This window comes from Pistacia vera, unplaced genomic scaffold (assembly GCF_008641045.1).
Source record: "Pistacia vera cultivar Batoury unplaced genomic scaffold, PisVer_v2 Contig839, whole genome shotgun sequence".
Lineage (NCBI taxonomy): Eukaryota > Viridiplantae > Streptophyta > Magnoliopsida > Sapindales > Anacardiaceae > Pistacia > Pistacia vera.
Window position 1 is genome coordinate 539,431 of NW_022196711.1, and position 23,413 is coordinate 562,843.

The window sequence follows — 23,413 nt, forward strand, 5'->3', positions numbered from 1 at the left end:
AGAATGGGTTTTTGTTTAGAATTTTTTTTTTTTTATTAAAAGTATGGACGGCCGTCCATTCTTAATGGATGCCCGTCCAAAATTTTTGGACTGCCGTCCCTAAAGTTTTTGTTTTGTTTTTTTTTTTCATATTTGGATCAAGGACGGGCGTCCACCATTGGTGGACGCCCGTCCAAAAGTAATGGACGGCCGTCCATAATGGATGGACGACCGTCCCTAATGTTTTACAAATTTTTTTATTATATTTTATTTATGGACGAGCATCCTTTAAATGGGGACGCACATCCCTGGTATATGGACCCCGTCCATATAATATGGACGGGCGTCCATGTGAGTGAACGGCTATCCAAATTTTTTGGACGACCGTTCACTAGAAAAAAATTAAAAAAAAATTCACGCGGCTGGTACACGTAGGCTGGTACACAATTTCAGTGCAGGTTTTTTGGTGTCCCTAGCTTTATTGGTAAAGCAATAAATGCCACCTCAACTAACCGTCAACTGAGATCATAAAGAAGCAGTAACGCATGATTGCATTTGTAGTCGATCATTGATCCTAGAACCAAAGATTTTCCTGAATTTGTTCAAGTAAAATGAAAAGCTATGCCGTTATTGCTTTGTATATATCATTGATCCGTTAATAAGAAGCTACGCCGTTATTGCTCTTCCTAAACCCAAAGGGGGCGTTTGGTTGAGGAATGTTAGATTACTGGGAATATTGGATTACTGGAAAAATAGATTACTTTGGAAGATTACTGGGAATCTTTAGAAAAATATGTTTAGTTAGTTGGTGGGTATGTTATATTAATATGTTTGGTTATGGGGAATAAATTGGTGGGTATGTTATTTAAATTACTAAATTGTCCCCCTTTTAAATATTAATATAAAATTATTTTTATTATTAATTTTTGAATAATTTCTTTTAACCCCCAATATTTCAGATTTAGCTAAAACACCCCCGCTTATATAAAACTTTAGTTTATGACGAAATCACCCCCACCTCCTATCGCCACCGCAAACCACCGCCGGATGTCCCCGAAAGTCCTTGTGAGTACGTCACCGTGACCAAGAGGCTCCGCTATGGCCGTTTCTGGCCATATTGATGGCCGAAAACGGCCATACCGGGCCAGATCTCTGGCCATTATCGGCCAGGTCTGGACCAGATCTAGCCGTTAACGGCCAGATCTATTCCGGCCAGATCTGGCCCAGACCTGGCCGTTAATGGCCAGGGATCTGGCTGTTAATGGCCAGGTTAACGGCCAGTTCCATCGATCTAGCCGGAAATAGCCGGAATAGATCTAACCATTTCAATCGATTTGGCCTGATATGGCCGTTTTTGGCCATCAATATGGCCGGAAACGGCCATATCGAAGCCTCCCGGAGCCTCCCATAGAATTTCCTTCTTTTCTAGGGACTCCAGCGACTTTCCGGTGGTGGTCCGTGGTGGTTGGCCCGCTGTTGTCGGTGGTGGCAGTGGTGGTCTGTAAATTATTTTAAATATAAAGGCATTATTGTCCAAATTTTTAATTAAATAAGGGTAAAATTGAAATAGGATATTAATGTAAATTTGTTTTAAAATAGGGGTATTATTGTCCAAAATTTTTATTAATAAGGGATAAAAGTGTAACAAAAAAAGATAACTCTAGTAATCTCAGAAAACCTAAGAAAATGGAGGTAATTAGATTATCTCTGATATTACCAATAGTAACCACTATTGGTATTTGAAGATTACCGGTATCTTATATTACTTGACAACCAAACATGGTAATCAAGTAATATAAGATGACATTACCCCAGTAATCCCACTTAACCCCCAACCAAACGCCCCCAAAGAGTAAAGCATTCCAATTTTAGGGCTTAGCTTAGGCCCCTTCCTAAGAAAATGCCATGCCCTTACAATGCCGAATCCAAGACCTGGTTCACGCTTGAAAGCCAGAGCTAGTATTCTTCCCACTGACCGCTACTAATAAGATAAGATGAACGAATCGATCAACTAGTGTAACGAATCTCACATCGAAAGCGTATTGGAGAGGTCATGAGCTTATAAATGGGGAGAGTCCCTCCATCTACTAGGTTAGCCCTTTCGGTGTAAAACTCTCAGCCTGTGACAAGTGTTATCAAAGCAGACCCGATCCGTCTTTCGATGTCCCGCCAAGCGCCCACGCAGGGGCGTCCTCGTGTGATTATGGACCCACACGAGAGTGAGGTAAACAGGTAGGCAGGAGAGCCCACCTATGACGAGAGCATCATAAGATTAGGTAGGGGAGAATGTAACAAATCTCAAATCAGAAGTGTATAGAAGAGGTCTTGAGCTTTAAATGGGAAAAATCTCTCTACCTAATAGGTTAGCCTTTTGGGTATGAAACTCTCAGCCCGTGACACTAGGCATCTTCTAGAATTGATTGATTAGGAAAGCTAGTTCCAAGCAAGGATTTCTGTAGGACGATACATCTATAATTAACTTCATAAAAGCTTAATTCGGATAAACATAGTACATGTGGGAAGTAGTTGACGGTTGCCAGAGTATCTATAACATGCAATAAGATATACAGTTTCAAATTCAGAATTTCTTCAATTCAAACAAAATTACATTTACATCAATGTCTTTTCAGAGAGATCAATTCGCGCTTCAAAATGGTCTATCCCAGTTTTACTTTGCTGTCTCGTGCTCCGAAGAACTGAGACCAGCAAGGTAAATTCAACAAGAAAATTTGAACTTGAATCGTCTCTTAGTGCGAGTGAAGGAAGCAAAAGAAAATGTAAATTGCTGGGACATTGTGCCATCATTTTTCATAATCTGGTATCTAACAAGGTAGACGTCTCCCTAATTTTTATAAATACAAATTTGACAATAAATAGTACAAGTTATACTCAATAGATGGTAAGAACCGATGGTGAAAAGAAATTAATTTTAGATTGAGATTTTATAGATTGAGATTCGTGGCTCTTGAGTGATAGGATGCATAAATTTCTCATGGAAATAAAATCATATCGTTGCATTGCATACAGTAATAGTAGATTTATTTCGATCTGGTAAATTCTACTACAAATGTATACATTTCAATTTGACTAGATATTCTTCTTGCCTAGTTTGCGGCCAGGTCTATGTCAGCTCAGCTTCAATGTGACAGATTCACTCGCAACAAAACTGAGTAACTTTTACCCAAAATGCAAAATTACCCAAGCGTACCAAATCCAGATGAAGTCATTAAGCATAAATGAAATGAAACGAAATTTTTTTCCTATTCCAAGAATGGAAATTCATAAGAAACATCAATTGCAATGACAAATTAAGAGATCTTATAGCATTATGACTTGAAAGATAATAATACCTTGGGCCTTTCCATAGAGCTTCCAAAATATCCCAATCCAAAAGACAAGGAAGAATAAGCAGCCGCTATCTCTATTGAGTTCAGCTTTGGTGGATTTCCTGAAACCTACAGCTGAAATATAAGTAAAAATAATCAAACAAACTAACAGTAAAAGAAACAGCCAGGGGCTCACCATCACAGGAGCATCAGCTTGCACGAGCAAAATCCCTGCACTCTTATCAGTACCGTTTTGACTGCTATCTTCAACAATAGGGCGTAAAACTTTCATGCAAGCAGATGCAGGACCAACCTGAGAACTAAAGCACGAATATAGCTTGTCAATTTTATCACTGCAAAATATTGAAAACAGGCAAAAATGGGCAGATTTTAAAGTTCTTCGGTAGCCAAAAAAGCTATCCAGCAATATCTTGTACATGGCTTCTAACAAAAGGCCAGTTTAGCCTAGTCTACATTAATTAGGAAGCCAGCCACATTGAATCAACTTCCATACATTTCCAGTTCATGATCCTTGTCAAACTTTGATCTGCGTTTAGATGCACATGTCCAAGTTTCAAAAAAAATTAATGAGATTAAAGCACCCTGGTTTCAGTATTCACAGTTAACAACATGATTTTCAAGCTTTTGGTGTTTATATAACACAAACTACATATGAAAAGATGCCAGTGACAACCTCATTTCCGTATGTATACTTTTTTCAATAATCCTTTACTTTATTTAGAAGTAATGTATTTCTCTTAATTTATTTAGTTGACAATTCGGCGATTTAACATAGCAGCAAAACCTCAACTCTCTAGAAAAGGGGTTGACTAAAAGACATAAATCTGTGTAAAAGTTCAACAACATTTGTTTTCTAACCAACTTGTTCCATAGAGAAAGAGGTTTACAAAAGTGACTGCAGCCAAAATACAATGAAGTCTAACAAATCATCAGCAAGTACTTGGTTCATATCAAGAATTAGAAAATTTAACCAGAAGTCAATCATACAGTGATGACGAGACACAGCACTCTCGAGCTGCAAATCCTTTCATCAAGTATTCTCCCCCACCAGTAACACAACAACCAACTATGAATGGAGCTCCAAAGGGGCCTTTAGATGAAGCCCAACAGCCTGAACCATACATTGCTGCCAATCCCACACGCCCACTAACCTTTGACATTTGTTTTTTTTCATATGAAGTGAGAGAAAATTAAGTTAAAACTTATCTACACCACTAAAAAATAATGATACAAAAAAACAATTAGAAGACTTGTTACCTTCAGCGCAATACCACCACTTGAGGCCCCAGATGCTATGTGTCCTTCAGTGTCAACACAAATGACTCCAACAGTGTCCAGGATGCTATCTTCTTCCATTGCATGTTTTACAGATAATTGACCTCCCCCCTTCTCCTTCAAAGGTTCGCAAGGTTGAGCTTGTACTTCTGCAAAAGATATACAACTAGCATAAATATCTGTTCAATATCTCACAGATGTAGGACTTACATCTCCAGCAAAAATTAGGCATTGAAGAAACAATCAACAATATATGTTCCAGCTAAAAAAGGCTTATTCACACATAACAATAACCATTAAGCAGAACCGATGATAGACACATAACATCGAGAGAATGCAATTTGTCTCATCTATACAAAAATGATGAACCTAGTAATTGGGAAATTTTGACTCTGAAATTCACAAATTGCAGACATTAAGTCACACTAGGATAAAGTAAACTATGCAGAAAAGTACATGCACAGGTCAGTCTCACCATCTAGGAAAGGCAGATGTGTAATATTAGAGCAAAATTAGCCAATTTATTAATGGTTTGGAATAAAGGGGATTATTGGAACAAAACACCAATGGACCACCTGAAGTGTTAACTGCCTCCCTTGCTCCACAAGAAAGTCCTTCAGTTGAATTCTCTGTCTTAAATTTGGCATCCACAAGCAATGATTTATACTTTTTCCACTGTGCTTTTGCCCGCTCTGTCACCAGCCACTGTTTCAAAAAATGCAAAAAGTGCAATACATGCATCCTAAGATACAAGAATTTTCTGACTAAATAACCATTGCAGATGACATAACTGAAGTACTTTTACATTAACAAAATTGTGGTGAAAAAAATAACTACACCTGATCTGCCTCAGTTGTGGTAGCTGGTAAAGCAATGCCTTTGGACTTTGCCCATACTCGGGCACCTTCTCCAACCAAGAACCTGGCATAAACATCAAAAGCTCCCGAATATAATATAAGAAAATAAACCAAAATAATCTTCAGGAGCATTACATCATTAAAGTAGAGAAAAACATTGTACCCTATTAAAGATTTCATTGCTACAACTATGCCAAGTTTATCTAATTATTTTAATGCATTCCTAAGTTAATCTCATTATCAGCATCAAAACGTTATCCAACATGGATACTCATGGAAACAAAATATTTTCTATTAGAGTGACCTTTCCAGCACAAAACAACAATTATCCCTGCACAAAATAAAGAGTACTTTGTGAAACAGACATGCATCCATTGCAAGCATACGCTAATTCACAAGCATGTTGTCATGACACGACAACAATAAGAATCTAAAAAAGAAGTTACAACTTTGTACTCATTTTTCATACCAAAGGATACCACTTAAAATGGGATTACAATAAAAAATTCATATAATTATTATAATACCAAAGCACATATAGGTCTACAATCTTAAAAGCCATTCTGCAGCAAAATTTCCTAAACAAAGATGACAAATTTGGGGTTATGAAACGAAATCTAGTGAGAAACCAACACAATGTTTCAATTAGAAAACAATAATTCTAAAAGAGACGAAAAAGAAGGGAAAAAATAGTAATCATTACATGGGAGGTATTCGACCCAACAAGGAAGATCCCATCATTTGTTCCTTGGCCAAGGTAGCAGCAATCTGGATGGCATTTCTGACACCTGGTCTACAACTAATAAAATTAAGAAAATTTTGAGTATAACTAAAGAGTGAAAACCTAAACAAGTATTGGCAGTATTTGAGGAATCAAAGGAACAACCAAAAAAGTAATTTTACATAAAAATAAAAGAACATATAAATGTAATCCTAAAGGTAGTAAATACCTGGCACTGCTCCAACGGCCCCAAATACTCCAGAATCACCATCCATGACACTAGCATCACATTCCACGTGACCATCTTCCGTCAAATTGGAGCCTCGCCCTGCATTTGTACTCGGATCATCCTTCAATAAAATAAAGTCGACCCAAATAAGAATCGTAGGAATACACACACAATTAAGAAAATAACCGTGAATTATATTAAATCTCGTTTCAAAAATCAAAACCCTATAATAGAAGTTGAAAAAAAAAAAAAAAAAAAAAACAAACAAACAAAGAAGTACTCAGGAATGTGAGTATGAAAAATTTTCTGCCACAAACAACAGATTAGAAAGATATTTAATTACCTCCAAACACTTGAATGGCCGTGTCACAGCGTCAATACATCTACCAGAACCCTAATTTCAATACCAACAAATTTGCATAAAATTAAAATAGATTGATCTTAACGGGGAATTAAAAAAAAAAAAAAAAACAAATGGTTTCAAGAAAGTTTCAGAAAAAGATTGAGTGTTTAGAATAAAACCTGCCCAAGAACAGAGGCGGCAGCGAGGCGAGCGCGTTTTATGGCAGACGTTAGGGCTTTTTCGTTCGAAGGTGAGTGATACCCGCACAACGTGAACCGCCACGAAGAACCTTGGATTCCATCTCGGTCTCGCCGGCCATTAACAAGGGTAGTGAGTGAGTGAGTGAGTGAGCAGTGATTTTGTTGGCCGTTATGATTCATAAAGTTCGTCAAATTAGCCGTTTACATATTCAGTGACTTTTTTTTTTCTAAATCTTTTTACAGACTTGCTTTCACATCTTGCAATTGTAGGTAAAAAATTAATTAAATAATCTGAATTTAACGCAAGATTTTTCATATATTAATTCCATAACAAATAGAATCCAATTACCTTAATCATGAATTTTGTTTCAAAAACTTACTAAATTGAAAAGTGGAAGAACTTTTTTACAAAAATTATAGAAAATCTTTGACGAACAAAGCAATTTTGTTTTTCATTCTCTCTAATTCGAAATTGATAAACAATTTGAGTGAAGACCACAAGATCAAGACAAAAATTTGTCAATATTCTGGAGAAACAAGGAACTTTGTAGCATGCTAAAGTAAAAAAAACCATCATTCAACTGCAATTTTGTAAGAATCATGACCTAGAGATGGAAAATATGTTCTCCGATTAACAATTCATCACGCCTGTTTTCATTGATGTTAAACCATAAAATCGAAATGAAAGATTTTCAGAAGTTTCTCAGCAGAGAGAATGAACATGACTTGTCCGAATTCTTAATGGGCAGTTCACCATGGCAGGAGCGTTTTGGCCGTGGATCCAGACCATATCTGTGAGCATGGAGACTGCTTCAAACAGAACCTTGAACTTGAGATAGAAAGAAAGTAGATTCTGGCCTCCCTGAACCATCCAAGAATGCATTCGTTTGCTACAAAATGAAAAGTTGGGAATCATTCACACAAACAAGTTTTGGTGATTGATCTAAACTTTGCAATTTGGGAATTGTATTATATACTATACCTCTTTCAGGAGACGAACTTAACCTCCCCTTCACAGCAGAACTGCACTTCCCTATCTGTTACGATAATGGAACAGTTTTGAAAAGTGTTAGCCCAAAAAACCATAGGTTATTCAAGCCTCTAACACTGCCTAGGGTTTAATGTCAAGAAAACAGTAATAACTAATTATACTGAGTCATCACCGCGGGTCAGCTGAGAATTAAAAATTTCAAAAAAACCGCTCTTGCTTATGCCAATGACCACATCATATTCTAGACCCTCCAACATAAGATCTTTATATTCCCGCCCAGAATGAATATCGGTCAAACTCGTTTCCCTGTAATCTCTATTCCTGATAGTGGATAACAGAGCACGCTCAAAATTACGTTCTTATCATTACAACCTATTAAAATAAAAAAAGAAAGAAAAATTCAAGAATATTGCCCTAACCAGGAGCCTCAGTTTGATGGTGACGTTTAATGCTCTGCTTCACCAGAGAGGGTGACGGAGTAATCTTCATGGTATCGAGTGAGAGCTTATCGACCAACTCTGTAATATTCATAGAAGCATGACCAATGGGAGGGCATCGAAAGGGAACAAAAATTGAAGATTTGATTCGTACGACTGCCGCCATGAATTCGTATCGATCAGAGTCAGAAGCTCTTAGCGATATGCTATCTGAAAAGTAGTGATGATGGCCCTTTCTGACAGCTTCTCAAGGACGAACATGAGGAATTGTAAAAGAGATCCTTACCCAAGAACTTGACTTCAGCCATAGCGTGTGTGTCCTGAGACGACAGTGACGGTTAAATGTTTGGAGGGAAAGGAGGTTGCGCTTTTGAATAGTTAAGGATGTAATAGTTTTTATTATTTTGAAAAGAGTTATTTTCCCTTTATGTAATAATTTAATTTGATCTATATTACGATCATTAAATTAACATTGAAAGTCATTTCAAATTGGATATTTTAATGTAGTAACCCATTATGAAGGAAATTTTATAATTATTATAAATATTAATCATTCTTGAATAAATTTCAGTGATCTCTCCTTTTTACATGGAAAATACAAGTTTAAGTTTCAAATCACTCCCAAGATTTATCTTTAAAGTTATATCAAATCATTGCCCATTACATTTCTAGTGACATTTGAAAAAAAAAAAAAAAAAAAAAAATCTTTTTATAGACTTCCTTTCACAATCTTGCTAATTGTTAAGTAAGAAAATTTATTAAATAAATCTGAATTTAACATAAGATCAAGACAATAAAGTTGGTCAATATTCTGGAGAAACAAGGAACTTTGAAGCATGCCAAAGTAAAATACCCATTATTCAACTGCAAATATGCAAGAATCATGACCTAGAGATGGAAAATATGTTCTCCCATTCCAGTAGTTCAAATAACATAAAATATCGGTGAAAATAAAAGAAATTACATCAAATTGCTCATAAAAGAATTACATTTTTATTCTCACAACAGTAAAATCAATATGTTTGTCCTAAGCTCTGGGGTTGGCTAGGAAGAGAGATTTGCACTTATCCACCGTATCTTCAGGGCTGGTAACTGCAAAACACATGCCATCATATAAACCCATCACAGAAACAATTCAAAACATTCTGTACATCCAACTGCTTTGTGCGCATTCAACAGAAACGAAATCATCCCATCTTGATTTTTAATGTCTTGAAAATAAATTCATTTTCTCACCAATAAAATCATTTCTCAAAATTTCAAGGGAAGGGTTATTTACATCTTTTCTTCTACCTACTAGTCAGCTCCATTATGGTCATTTATTGAATCGTTCCTTTATTTACACCCTATTCAACTGAAAACTGAATGAAATAACATGATTCCAGGTGACATCCAAAATTCCTAATTATGAATCAATGTTAAAATATAAGCTCACCTGTGTGACCCACTGTTCGCTCAGATTCATAAATTTCATGATCATTCCCTCCCTGCTCAAAACAAAAACCCAAGCTCTACCATTAGTATCAAGAGACGATATGAAACTACTGAACAAAGAAATAGATTTACATTAATTACTACGTAATTGCCAGATGCATACAAAGACTAGACTATAATGAACCATCAATGATGATAATAAATCCGTAAGCATTGGAAAGCTGTGGATCAAGCCATAATCCTTAGGGCAAACTTATCCCGGAAAGTATGATATTAGTGGTGATTGAAGCCCTTGAAGGAAAGATTAAATGAAAATAGAATAATAATTATCACTAATATACAGAAACGTCACTACAGGAACAGAAACAAGGAGGAGATGAGTGGTGTATGCACAAAGAAGGTACAGAATAGCCAAAATAAAGAAGCAACAAAGTAACGGGCTGACCTTGTAAGTTTTGTCTCCAAAGAAGTGAATTTCATGGAAGTCATCAAGGTACTTCAAACAGTATGTCTTGTCCCAACCTTGAGGGAAAACCTAGCACAATCATCATACAACATGAAACATTCAATAGCAATACTTCCAATTTACCCTATATTAATATGTTCAATGATATTAAAAGATAAACTAGATATAGTAACACAGACATCAAAGCTTATCTGTCCCCCAATTGAAAACTTCAAGTTGAGATGAGCAAACTTCTCCCGAAGCACAGATACCATTTTTGGGCGGATATTGTGAACCTGAAACCTCAGTTGTGTATATTTCAGCACAAACATCACCAAACAGAATATCTACACTAAAAAAACATGAACTACCAATATGATCCTTTGCATAACAGGAATAAATAAAAAATAAATTCTCACCTTGTCATACTTTTCAAACTCATCCCTTTCTTCTTGGCTGCAGTTTCTCCCAATAGGTGAAACATTGAGCATCCCACTCCTGAATTCAATGAATGTTCCCCTGCAGAATTATATAATATGAACAGAAAAAGCATTATTCAGCAGTACAATTAAATGGATACACAGTATACGGTTTAACTTAAATTGATACTAGGGCTCTGATCTATTAACCTTTTTATTGGAATGTCCAAGTCAGCAATATAGTGAAGTACGAAATTTATGAATTCCTGCATAATTGATTGCAATTTATCACAATAACAATTCAATAATCTCCATATACGAATAAATTCTCCACACATGAAGTCATTGAGCCCACTCTTCAGCAAGCATTCACAAGAGCTCGTAACCAAAATGTGACCGAATATATGTATATATTACACATGTAATTTAAAAGTCATCCACGTGACAGGGGCAGATCTTACCTTGAGCTTTTCCTCTCCAAGAAAAGACTTCAAGCTCTGCACAAAGGAAATATATAATCAAGGGTTAACTCATAAAACGTTTACTGTCGCTTTTAGTTAAGTGCTTCAATTATACCAAAATTAAGAACATCAAATACTGGGTGCCAATTAATTAAATTCTGATACAAGCGAGGGACATTCTGATATCTGTTACTTGTAATTACAATTTTGGGTTTACTTGTTAATAATACCTGGGTGCCTATCAGTTTCCCATCCTTATGAGCAACTAGTCCATTCTCCGAAAATACATAATCATAGTCATTAATGACTGCAAAACAAAAATATGGTTTAGAGACTCTTCAATCTCCATAGATTCTAAAGAAAATAAACCAGAAAGCTACATTTACACGAGCTTTTGAAAAACAGATTCATTTCTCTTCAAGCAAGAAATTATTCAATAAAAATTTTCTAACCCGAATTTCCGAGCTGCTCTGATATCTTAGAAAGGTCTGATCCACCGACAACACCAACTGTAACAACCTACAAATGCAAGAAAAACCAACTAAGCATGAAAGCACTTGATCTTCTATTACTCATTACACTCATTACCTTTCTGAGTTCTCGCATGAACTCCAACATTTGCGGGGTGGCCTCCTGGCAAGTTAAAAGGGAGTCAAATATTGCATCAAAAATAAACAATTTACTATGTAAGGAGGATCAAATGATGATTCATACCTTTCTTGGAGCCGTAAGAGTTCCATCAACATCAAACAAAGCAATTAAACCTGGCTTTCTTGTCGCCATTGGAGTTTAATGTAAACTATCTGCAACCAAATCCACAAAATTCGTAAAGCTTTTTGCCAGTGGAAAAGAAAATATCACTTGCCTTCAATTCAACGATTATTCACCTGAAAATACAAGGAACTTCATAAAAATGTGATAAAATGCAGAGTTTGATGTCCGTAAAAGTAAGATGCGGACACGGAATTTATAGCAGATCTTGATTAACAGAAGCTTGGAGGTCAAGGGAATTAAATAAGTTCTATACGGGTAACTTCAGAGTAACAGTTTAGATCTCAAGATGAGTATTTGGTGGATACTGCTCTTTTCTCCAGATCAGAACCGTCATCTGATCACGACGACAGATATCGACGGTCATTGTGAGTTGTGGGCCGATATAGGGACTATAGAGATGTTGACTCTTTGGCTGAGAGTTGCCGCGTCATAATTGGCTCACATGTAAGCTGATTGGGCTACAATGAATAATGAAGTCCAGCCCACACCATAACCGAACCCAACAAAACACGTAATATAGAAGTCAGGAAGAGAGTACGCACGAAAAAAAGCATGTTTTTGGTGTACGAAAAATGTATACATCTGTATTAATTATTTTTATATCAAATTTTAGTTTCATATAATTAAATTGCCAGAAAAAGGAATGACGGTGGCAAAAGAGAAGAGATGTAAAAATCAAGGAGGAAGAGAGGAAAATTCACTTGTTCCAGTACTTTTTTGTTTTGTATTGAGGAAACTTCTCATTTGTTACAAACTTCAAATTTCAGTTCTTAGTGAGTGGGGTCTTCGGCAACTTCCTCTACAGTTTCTGTCTTATTTCCATTATATTTATTTATACTATGCTTATTGCTTCCTGGAGCAACTTTCAAACAGGTAATGGTCAAAAATCTGATCCATTTGTCTCCATAACAAGGAATCAGAAGTATAATGAAACGATAAAGTTAAGCCATGGATTGATAGCTTCTAAGTACCAACAAAAATTGCATGATTAAAGAGTCTAAGCTAGATACATTCAAATACTAAAATTACACATGAAAGAAGTCAAGAGACTTGCAGGGTTATTTAGCAGTATATGTTATTAATAGGAAACAAGCTCTGTGTGGGTTTATTTTCATTTTCACAAAGAGGTTTATTCAATTAAAAAGGTGTTTCTTCCTTCCTGATAAAGTAGAGACCAGAAGGACCATCCTTGGGCAGCAAAGCTAACCTCACAAGATTTTCTGCACCTTCTTCAATTGTGAGGTTGCCAGTATTCTGGTTTATATCTGTTTTCACAAAGCCAGGGCAAACACAGTTGATGCGGAAAGTTTGGTATCTCTTAGCCAGAATCCTTGTGTAAGCATTCAGGGTAACTTTGGAAACAATGTAGGCAGAAAGATGGGGAGGCCAACCCTTTGTTGCTAATGAGCCCTCTTTGAAATCTTTCAAAAACTCAGTCAAAACCTCATCTAATCTCTCTTCTGAGAGGTTTTCAGCATCACTTAAAACTTCCTTAGGCCATCCATCAGGTATGTTCTGAAACAAAATGACAAAAATAAAAAAATCATGTTAGCTATTCCTATAAACATGTTTTGATAACAGACTGTTCTATCTGTCAGAAACTAAGTTTCTCATACATGCTTGGCAAAATCGTTTTATTATTGTCTTGGCCAACAGTTTCTATAGGGTAAAAAAACACAGGGTAATGAGATATTTCAACTAGTATCAAGTTAAATGCAGCAGCGTATCAGGGTGCCCTTTATGAAGAATCATTCCGATAATTTGTTACCTTTAGCCTTCCTGCACCAGAGGAAACATTGACAATCTTCGGTGAATCAGATAACTGAAGGAGGGGAATAAGCGCTTTAAATGTTCTTTTGGCACCATAATAATTTATTTTCAGGCATTCTTCTGCTAACTCATACGTTTCTGTCAACAGATTGCTCCAATCAATTTGCTCAATGTCTGGCTGCCAATTGTTTATTAATTAATGTAGAATATAGCCAAAACAATATTAAAAGCAGAGTAATTTCATAAAGTAAACCAATCAACCAAACAGTACGAAAGAATGAACAATTTAATAGCTGCTCTATCTGTCCTAGACATTTTTTTTTCCACTATAAGAAGCAAAAAATCATGGCAATGAAATTGCACTACCTTTTCTTAGCAAATTTTTTTTACCAGATTAGTATATTTAGCCACCTCACAGGTTCATTTTGGAGAAAAGTATATAGCATTCATTTCTTCTTGAATTACAATAACAATCTCCAAGCAAAAGATTAAGTCTAACCATATGTTTTGGTTACCAAAAGAGACAGAAAGCTACTCTTCTTTAATGTGGACACCAACCCAGAATTGTCATTAGGTTCTGCAAAGAACGATTAGTATATCGAAAACTAACCAGTCTAACCTTAGTAGAAAGAGAAGCGCTTAGAGCATCACCATCCAATATGTTTCCAATAACCCCTGCATTGTTCACCTGCGCAATATTTTACGATTTTTCATCCTTCTTGCAGAGGGAGAAAAATATATACAAACTACAAAATTATGTATCCTTCCAAATCTTCGGAAGATGCTATATTCCTTGATTCAATTACAAAGTATCCGCCATTCTTTGAAAAAAAAAGGAGGATACAGGAGCTGATCCCTATAATTAGAACGGTAAATAACAAAAACAAATTCAGAACGTTAACTAATTGATGGCTCTTCATGCCTAGTTGATAATCAGAAATCAGGAGGAAATTCATAGTTCAATGTTTGTAGCAGGATTGATGCGGCTTATCAAAGTAAAAGTTTAATTTTGTTATTCCCTATTAGCATAAACTAGGGTAAGTCAAATTCTTCCAGTAATTGAAAATTCTATTATAAGATTAAAAAATAAATGAAATAATTATACAATGTTACCAGAATATCAAGTTTTCCAAATTGGTTTTGGATAAAATCTTTTAGAGCAGCAATACTAGCAGGATCAAGCACATCAAGCTGATGAAAAAGCACATGATCAGAAAGGCCAAACTCTTTCAGCTTTTCAACAGCTTCAAGTCCTCTTTTCTCATCTCTAGCAGTTAACACCACTGTGATCCCATTTGAAGCCAGCTGCTTACATACTCCAAAGCCAATCCCTTTATTTGCTCCGGTCACAACTGCATACCTGAGAAGACAACAAAATGCGATTAATTATTTTTGTTATGTAAGTGAATGTGTGGGTACGTAGCACGAAAGAATAAAACACAAGTACCTCTTTGTCGTTGCTTCTTCCATTGTTACGACTTCTTTCAGAAGCCAGAGAATTGAAAAATGAAACAGAGGTTTCGTTTATTAATCAGTAATCAGAAAACTGGACTTTTATGCAGAATTGTGTGGATACCGATTGTAGAAAAGTATAGTTGACTGACGATCGACGACTTTTAGATAACGTTGAGGCCTTTGTCAATACAGTAAGTCCCAATATTATAAAACAAGTACCGTTTCTTGTTTTTAAAAGGTAAATATTATTATGTGAAACGGTATTTTTGTTTGATAATTGATCATGTGAAAGTTGTTTAAATATGAAATAAATAAATATATAGATAGGTTATCTTTCTTAAATTTTAGCCAGTAAACTAAGATTTAAAGATATTCAAATATTAAAATCACACATGAAAACCTGAAGCAAGTCACAGATTATTGAAATAGTAGATGTTATTAATACATAAGGAACAAGCAACATGGTAGTTTACAGTCTTGTGTTTAAGATTCATTTTTACACAGTGATGATATATATTCCACAGTAATTACATTATTCTTTTAATTAATTCAAAATGGTGATTCTTCCTTCTGTTCGAAGTAGAGACCAGAAGGACCATCCTTGGGCAGCAAAGCTAACCTCGCAAGAATTTCTGCACCTTCTTCAATTGTTAAAGTGCCGGTATTTTTGTTTATATCAGTTTTCACAAAGCCAGGGCAAACACAGTTGATGCGGAAAGTCTGGTGCCTCTTAGCCAGAATTCTTGTGTAAGCATTCCATGTAGTTTTGGAAACTATATAGGCGGAAATATGGGGAGGCCAACCCTTGCCTGCTAAGGAACCCTTTTAAAATCTTTCAAAACTTCTGTCAAAAACTCATCAAATCTCTCTTCCGTTAGGTTTTCGGCATCATTTAAAACTCCCTTGGCCCATCCATCTGGCATGTTCTGAGATAAAAGGCCAATAATAACTTAATTTAGCTATCCTATGAACATATTTTAAGAACAGAGTAGATTATCAATGAGGAATTACAGTATGAAGTTTAATGTAATGTTTTTTTTTTTTTTTTTTTTTTTCCGAAGAAAATTTCTGCTAATTTATTACCTTTAGCTTTCCTGCACCAGAGGAAACATTAACAATCTTTGGTGAGTCAGATAACTGGAGGAGTGGTATAAGCGCTTCACATGTTCTTTTGGCACCATGATAGTTTATTTTCTGGCATTCCTCAGCTAACTCGTAAGTTTCCGTCACTATTTTGCTCCAATCTATTTGCACCTTTTCTACCTGTCATTTTTTTTAAAGGCACAGCAAATCAGCAAACAAAGTAATATATGATTAAGTTTATCAGCTTCAGGGAACCTCAATTCAAACTAAGGCAATGCATGAAACAACTTAATAGATGCTAAATTGTTCCAGAGATTCTTTTACCGTATATTTAGTCAATTTATCTTAGCTTAACAACTTTAGCAGATCACTCAATTTAACCTCTCATCTGTTTACTCTTTAAGTCTATAAAGAAGCACGCTTTAAAAGCAACCTCCAAGCAAATGGAGTTGAAGCCTAACCATGATCAGTTATCACTAAGAAAGTTACTCTACCTTGAACTTGCTACCAACACAACACTCTCTTTAGTTTGTGCAAAAACAGCTTATTATGGAAATCTAACCTTGTAAAATCCTGAAGTTCTCAAAGCATCGCCATCCAATATGTATCCACCAACCCCTGCATTGTTCACCTTCGCACAATTTTGAGATCTTTCATCCATCTTATCTTACATGAATAGAAGAGAGAAAAAGCTATTATGTGAACCAGAAAAATAGGGTTCAAACTGAACATAGAAAATTTTCCAATCTGATGTATAGAAATTCTTCACTTGTCATCAACAAATTCAAATTCAAAACATAAATTTATGGTTCTTCATGCCTAGTGGTAGATCAGAAATTAGGAAATGTATTCTATGATCAACCAAAGAAACGAAAACACATTCTTACCAGAATATCTAGTTTTCCAAATTGGTTTCTGATAAAATTTGCTAAAGCAGCGATACTAGCAGGATCTTGCACATCAAGCTGATGAAAAAACAGATGATCAGAGAGACCAAACTCTCTCAGCTTGTCAACAGCTTCAAGTCCTCTCCTAACATCTCTAGCTGTCAACACTACTATGATCCCATGTGAAGTCAACTGCTTACATACTCCAAATCCAATACCCTTATTTGCTCCTGTTACAACTGCATACCTGACAAAAAGTGAACAAGTTTTTGGTATTTATTATGTATGGCAAGTGTATATAAATAGCATGAAGAAGAAGACAGAAGTGCCGAAATACCTCTTTGTTGCCGCTTCTTCCATTGCTAGTAGAAGTTGCAACTTAATTCTGTGACTGAAGCTGATGTTTTGGTTATTAATCACAAAACCGTTTACTTTTATGCAAAATTAAATGTAACAAGTATGCTTGACTAAGATTTACGACGCATGTTGAGGTAATAGTGAAATAGTCATCACATAAAAAACCTACACGATAGTTTAGGATATTATAGAATAAGGAATGGAATAAGGACTGCTTTTAGATTTGAAAATGTCATTATCACATAGGTGAATATATTATTGTATAAATGTATTATTCAATTAGATACTATCTTCCGTCTTGAGTTCAAGTTGTACTAAGGGATGATCAATTACCATAGCTGAAAAAAAAATTAGGTACTCCCAGGACAATGTATTTTTAACCAAAGCACATTTTCTGTGTATTTAATTGCATATTCTCCTTTATCATTTTCTGAGAATCGCGGGTATGGTAAGTTTGATATCTTGTTTAGCTAGAAATTTTTAGAAAACAGGAAATCTGAAAAAAAATGAAACTGCATTCTGAACACATATATTACATTTCAGAATTAATAAAAGAAAACCATTTTCTTCCCAATTCATAACAGAAAAGGCCCTAAGCTTCCCTACTGTCAGCTGAAAAGAAGTGCAATTTTAGGTAAAAACACTTAAATTTCTTGTGCAGTGAACATAATTTTGAATATATTTTTTTACCCTGCAGGTCCTAAGCTTTCCTACAGGCCTTAACTGCAGATCCAAACCAACAAGTTGGAAACGATTTGCAGCTATCAGAGAGGTGAATATAACTTTTTTTCCCCTTGCATTTCGCAACACGAATGAAAAATGGGTATTTGAGAATTGAGATCCACAATCATGAACAAGTCAAACTATAAACAAGAAGGCATTTAGTTGAAAGTGTAAATATGCAACTTTATAAAGTACAAGAATGACACTGACAAAAAATATATATATAAACACATCATAACTTGTTACAGTTACAGACAATTACATTTCTTAGTCATAAAGTAGAAGGAAAAAATATTAGATTTTGACAAGCTACGTTGGTTTAACTTTTATAAATAGAAACTAGGAATGGATCATGTTCACTAAAAAGAGCTCTCTTCGTTCCTTGAAAAGAACATACCAGAAAGACTGCCATCGGGAATCAGTGCTAACCTCACACAACTTTCAGCACCTTCTTCTACAGTTAATATGCCTCTATTGTAGTTTATGTCTGTTTTGACATAGCCAGGGCAAACACAGTTGATGCACAAAGTTGGGTACTGTTTGGCCAGGATCCTTGTATAGGCATTCATAGCTGCTTTTGATACAATATAAGCAGGCATGAAAGCAGGCCAGCCTTTGGCTTCGAGTGAACCCTCTTTAAAATTCTTCAGATACTCATTCAACACCTCATCCACTCTCTCTTTGGTAAGGTTTTCAGCATCACTTAACACTTGTTTGGCCCATTCGTTTTTCACGTTCTAAAACGAAATGATAATAATTATAAGTTCAAACTTTCCAGGGAATATATTTTTACAACTAATAGAATGTGTCTGACATGAGATACAATTTGTAAACAAATGAATATAAGGAGACTAATAATTTACTATACATTGAGCAGAATTTATCAATTCGGTCAATTCTGAGTGAGATTATTGAAACAAAACTTAAATTCACTTACCTCTAACTTTCCCATGGAGGAGGAAACATTAACAATTCTTGGTGAATTGGATAACTGAAGGAGGGGAATAAGTTCTTCACACATTCTCTTGGCGCCATAGTAGTTTGTTTTAAGACATTGCTCAGCTAACTCATAATTTTGAGTCATTATTTCATTCCATTTGATTGGAACTCCTTCCTGCATGATGAGCAAAAACATATTCTTATTAGCGGTTCCCATACATTTCTTCCGAAGCAAACAAATTGTATTTCCAAATCATCAATTCAACAAAACTTTACAATGATATTCACCCCAAAACGTTCGCACACGCCCTTTAAATAGAAAAGAATGAATATAACTAGTGTCACCCATTTAACACCCACTTTTCTCTCTTCTAAATTACATTCAATCCCAATTAATTACAGACACAAGAGTACCTTCACAAGATCCGATAAGGCATCACTATCCACTATGACTCCACCAATCCCAGCATTGTTCACCTGCCAGCAAAGGTCCAAAACATTTCAATAATAAATATCTAAGAAGAGAGAAAAAATGGTTAATGGCATCGCATGTCCTTTCTATTGCACAAAGAAACTAATTTTTTTCATCTTACAGAACAAAGAAAACAAATAGAGGCGTAAGATTTTGGGGAAATGATATTGTATCATACCAAAATGTCGAGCTTGCCAAACTGATTTCTGATGAAATTAGCAAGAGAGTGAATGCTAGCGTTGTCGGCCACATCAAGCTGATGAAAGACCACGTTGTCAAAGCCAGATGCTTTCAGCTTCTCAACAGCTTCAATACCTCTCTTCTCATCCCTGGCCGTCAATACGACAATGATCCCATTTGAAGCTAATTGCCTACATATTTCAAACCCAATTCCCTTATTAGCTCCTGTAACAACTGCACACCTAAACACAGAAGACACAAAATTGGTGAACATGTGTAATGAAAGTACGAAATAAGCTACATAAATAAATAACTGAATAACTACCTTTTTGTTACTGGTTCCATTGATACTGAAGGCTTTACACTTGGAAAAAATGAGAGAACTGAAATATGGAATTCGTGAGTTTAAGTGAAGACACAAGGACAAGACTTTTTTGAAGTTTAAAAAGACATTAAAGGAAAAAGAGAGAGATCTAGAAATGAAAAGAAAGAAATAGAGCCACAAAACAAGTCTCTAGCATATGAAAGTACGTAACAACCATTGAAGCCACATTTACTAAGCTATATCTCATCAATGAGAAAAGAAAAAGGAAAGGCCAGAAGGCACTCCACGATGCAGAACATGAATGTCATGGTATTTTGTCTCCTTCAATAATTCTGTTTAGGGTCCACTGGCCGGCGTTGTAATATATCAGTTTTGACAATGATTTTGTCGAGGAACAATGCTATAATCTACTAGAAAAAATTTAATCCGAAGTCATTTCGTTATTTAATAGTGGGTATATCAATTGTTTTCATAACAATAAACTATATGCATGCTTAGTAATATTTTATAAGTATAAAGGATACTACAGTCAGACAACCATTGTATAGCTAAATATTAAACATGTTCATACTGAACTATTAAGGAGCATAAAATATGTTTAGCATTCGGAGTGGTATTTGAACATTAATATAAAAAAGGCAAGGTAATTTCGGCTCCTTCAACAATACTGTCGAGGGTCCACTGTCCAGTTTAGACAAAGATTGTATAAAGCCCAATTTATGTCCTGTTAAATACCTCCAAAGCAAAGAAATTGGCCCAATTGGCCCAATATATGCTGAACTCCATAAATCTGCTAATTTTTTTTTTTTTTTTTTTAGGGTCTAAACTAATTTATGCACACCTCAATTAATCTTTTGAGCTCTAAAGTATACAATCGAATAAATCTCCTCATGGAAACCCTATTAATGGATGGGAGGACTTGAAATCTGCTAAATTTATGTTTTTCAGTGATTAGGGCATGTCGTCTTTCAGTTGTACCGCTTGTTGCCATTTAATATACGACATGTCGTTTGGATTTAGTACAAACATGTGATAGAACATGTTGCCTTTTGTTACTGGTACGACATCGGCCACCAAATTAGCAGTTTAAGAAATTCACAATCATAAAAGAAATTCCAACATATTACAAAATCTTATTATTTCAAGATACACATTATTCAAAACTCGTAAACAATACAAGAGAAAAACAGTGAATTTTTGACAAGCTATGAATCACAAGAGGCCTCCTCTGTACGTGAAAAGAATAGACCAGAAGGACCACCAATCGGCAGCAATGCTAACCTGACACAACTCTCGGCACCGTCTTCAACACTTAATATACCTGTATTGTGGTTCATCTCTGTTTTGACGTAGCCAGGGCAAACACAGTTAATGCAGAAAGTTGGGTACTTCTTGGCCAGTATCCTTGTGTAAGCACTCATAGCCGCTTTGGATAAAATATAAGCCGACAAAAAACCAGGCCACCCTTTGGTTTCTAGTAAACCCTCTTTATAATCATTCAGATACTGCCTCAATATTTCATCCACTCTCTCGGTTGTAAGATTCTCGACGTCTCTTAATACTCCTTTGGCCCATTCATTTGTCAAATACTGAAGCAATAAACAATGTTTACCATTCCACGGAATATTGTGAAAGACAACTAAAATGCAACACAAGTTAAAACAATAAGGGAAATGGTTTACCTGTAACTTTCCCAAGGTAGAGGAAACATTAACGATTCTCGGTGAAGTAGATAACTGGAGAAGAGGAATCAATGCTTCACACATACTTTTGGCGCCATAGTAGTTTATTTGAAGGCATTCTTCAGCTAACTCATAAGATTGAGTCATAATTAAATTCCATTTGATTGGCGCACCTTCCTGCATTATTGGGAGAAAAAATTATCTTAATGGTGGTGATTCATACAATTACTACTCACCAACTCAACAGTAGATACAAGAAAATTGAGGGACTAGCTTGCATGGAATGAAGCTTTATGTAGTCAACAAAATATATAGGCAAACTATACTTTCGAACCAATCAATGTATCGAAAGCTATTATTATTTTCCAAAAATCATTAGGCAAGTACCTTGATATGAGCTGAAGCATCGTCACGAAAAACTGCTCCACTGATCCCTGCATTGTTCACCTGCCAAGAAGTTCAACATATCTCATTGACAGTTTATGTATCGACCAGAGACAGTTATTAATTTGACCAAGAAAGCTAGTAGATTCTCGTGATATATTTTGATAGGGTGTTCTTACAGTTAATGCACCAAACAGTTTCACATAGTAAATAATTATGCGTGATGATCAGTGACCACCTTCATTAAAAATATATAATACACGGGCAGTAAAATTTTCAAGAAATTAACTGATTTTCAATCTAAACCTTACCAAAATATCAAGCTTTCCAAATTGACTTGTGATGAAATCTGCTAAAGAAGTAATACTAGCAGGGTCTGCCACATCAAGCTGGTAAAAAACCACATGATGATAGCCAGACTTTTTCAGTTTTTCAGAAGCTTCAAGACCCTTCTTCTCATCTCTTGCTGTTAACACCACCATGACTCCATTGGAAGCTAATTGCCTACATATTTCAAGCCCTATCCCCCTATTTGCTCCTGTAACAACTGCAATCCTGAATAGAGAAAATAGTATCTGAAGATAGAATGCAGTGAGAAAGTGTAATGACAAAAAGAAATTAAGAAAAGACATTACCTCCTCGTTGCTTCTGCCATTCGTTGGTCAAGTGTATAACTTAATTAAGTGTAGAAAATGATTGAACTAAAATTTAACACTTGTGAGTTGCTTCCATTGAGTATAAAAAGAAGGAAGTGGGACCACTTAGCCGACTTTGTTTTTATTACACCTAAGCCCACTCGCCCCTAGATTATTCATTATACCTCTAGATTCATACTACTTCAGCCTGTAAGAGGAAATAGAAGGGCATTTCTATATGACCGTTGTCTAAAACTAGATGTCATTCAATTAACCAGAAGAGTAGTTGATGAACTGTGATGAAAATACAAGTCAAATCTAATACATGTTTGGTCAGAACAATGAGCTCAAGAGTATCTTCCATGAGTATTTTTTTGTATAATTTTTAAATATAAAGAATATATTTTTTTTTTTGAATCTAATATTTTTTAAATTTAATGAAAATGTTCTTTATTTTTAAGAAAGAGACTTAATGGGGAGAGAGAATTAATAAATAAAATATATAAAAACTTTTAGTTTATTAATAAAAATTAGGATAGAGAGTGAAATTTAAGTCAAACTTACTCTCTAATTTATATTTTAAAGATAAAGAGTATACTGAACTCTTAT

The 23,413-nt window shown here is 35.3% G+C and overlaps 5 protein-coding genes and 1 pseudogene across 7 annotated transcripts; all 6 read right to left on the bottom strand.

Moving 5' to 3' along the window:
* Positions 1-2,454: 2,454 nt before the first annotated feature.
* Positions 2,455-8,545, bottom strand: LOC116118221 (putative threonine aspartase). Its single transcript, XM_031404186.1, is given in 16 exon segments — positions 2,455-2,683; positions 3,331-3,434; positions 3,502-3,625; positions 4,314-4,477; positions 4,584-4,750; positions 5,177-5,306; positions 5,441-5,522; positions 6,162-6,246; positions 6,409-6,529; positions 6,752-6,802; positions 6,931-7,018; positions 7,020-7,058; positions 7,775-7,841; positions 7,934-7,988; positions 8,104-8,300; positions 8,362-8,545. Coding segments are annotated over 16 exon segments (1,752 nt in total). The 3' UTR covers positions 2,455-2,589.
* Positions 8,546-9,216: 671 nt separating this feature from the next.
* On the bottom strand, positions 9,217-12,104 carry LOC116118195 (phosphomannomutase). Its single transcript, XM_031404164.1, has 12 exons — positions 12,026-12,104; positions 11,853-11,941; positions 11,727-11,771; positions 11,591-11,657; positions 11,369-11,445; positions 11,139-11,174; positions 10,888-10,943; positions 10,678-10,777; positions 10,459-10,554; positions 10,259-10,348; positions 9,815-9,866; positions 9,217-9,471 (listed from the first exon to the last, which is right to left on the bottom strand). The coding sequence occupies exons 2-12, from the start codon at positions 11,919-11,921 to the stop codon at positions 9,407-9,409; spliced, it is 753 nt and encodes a 250-aa protein (XP_031260024.1). The 5' UTR covers positions 11,922-11,941; positions 12,026-12,104; the 3' UTR covers positions 9,217-9,406.
* A 731-nt stretch (positions 12,105-12,835) lies between these two features.
* LOC116118197 ((+)-neomenthol dehydrogenase-like) lies at positions 12,836-15,305 on the bottom strand. Of its 2 annotated transcripts, none has more exons than XM_031404166.1 (5): positions 15,130-15,305; positions 14,796-15,042; positions 14,293-14,370; positions 13,681-13,860; positions 12,836-13,427 (listed from the first exon to the last, which is right to left on the bottom strand). In XM_031404166.1, the coding sequence occupies exons 1-5, from the start codon at positions 15,150-15,152 to the stop codon at positions 13,050-13,052; spliced, it is 906 nt and encodes a 301-aa protein (XP_031260026.1). In that variant the 5' UTR covers positions 15,153-15,305; the 3' UTR covers positions 12,836-13,049. The 2 variants fall into 2 exon arrangements, with proteins under 2 accessions (XP_031260026.1, XP_031260027.1); XM_031404167.1 differs by having other exon boundaries at positions 14,302-14,370; positions 15,130-15,303.
* Positions 15,306-15,536: 231 nt separating this feature from the next.
* On the bottom strand, positions 15,537-17,571 carry LOC116118196 (annotated as a pseudogene).
* An 811-nt stretch (positions 17,572-18,382) lies between these two features.
* LOC116118199 ((+)-neomenthol dehydrogenase-like) lies at positions 18,383-20,367 on the bottom strand. The gene is made up of 5 exons (XM_031404170.1): positions 20,104-20,367; positions 19,777-20,020; positions 19,541-19,603; positions 19,125-19,301; positions 18,383-18,924 (listed from the first exon to the last, which is right to left on the bottom strand). Exons 1-5 carry the CDS (start codon positions 20,121-20,123, stop codon positions 18,547-18,549), a joined length of 882 nt encoding a protein of 293 aa, XP_031260030.1. The 5' UTR covers positions 20,124-20,367; the 3' UTR covers positions 18,383-18,546.
* Positions 20,368-21,223: 856 nt separating this feature from the next.
* On the bottom strand, positions 21,224-22,869 carry LOC116118198 ((+)-neomenthol dehydrogenase-like). Of its 2 annotated transcripts, none has more exons than XM_031404168.1 (5): positions 22,805-22,869; positions 22,481-22,724; positions 22,173-22,232; positions 21,786-21,962; positions 21,224-21,692 (listed from the first exon to the last, which is right to left on the bottom strand). In XM_031404168.1, the coding sequence occupies exons 1-5, from the start codon at positions 22,822-22,824 to the stop codon at positions 21,309-21,311; spliced, it is 885 nt and encodes a 294-aa protein (XP_031260028.1). In that variant the 5' UTR covers positions 22,825-22,869; the 3' UTR covers positions 21,224-21,308. The 2 variants fall into 2 exon arrangements, with proteins under 2 accessions (XP_031260028.1, XP_031260029.1); XM_031404169.1 differs by having other exon boundaries at positions 22,481-22,716; positions 22,805-22,859.
* Between the last annotated feature and the right edge of the window lie 544 nt (positions 22,870-23,413).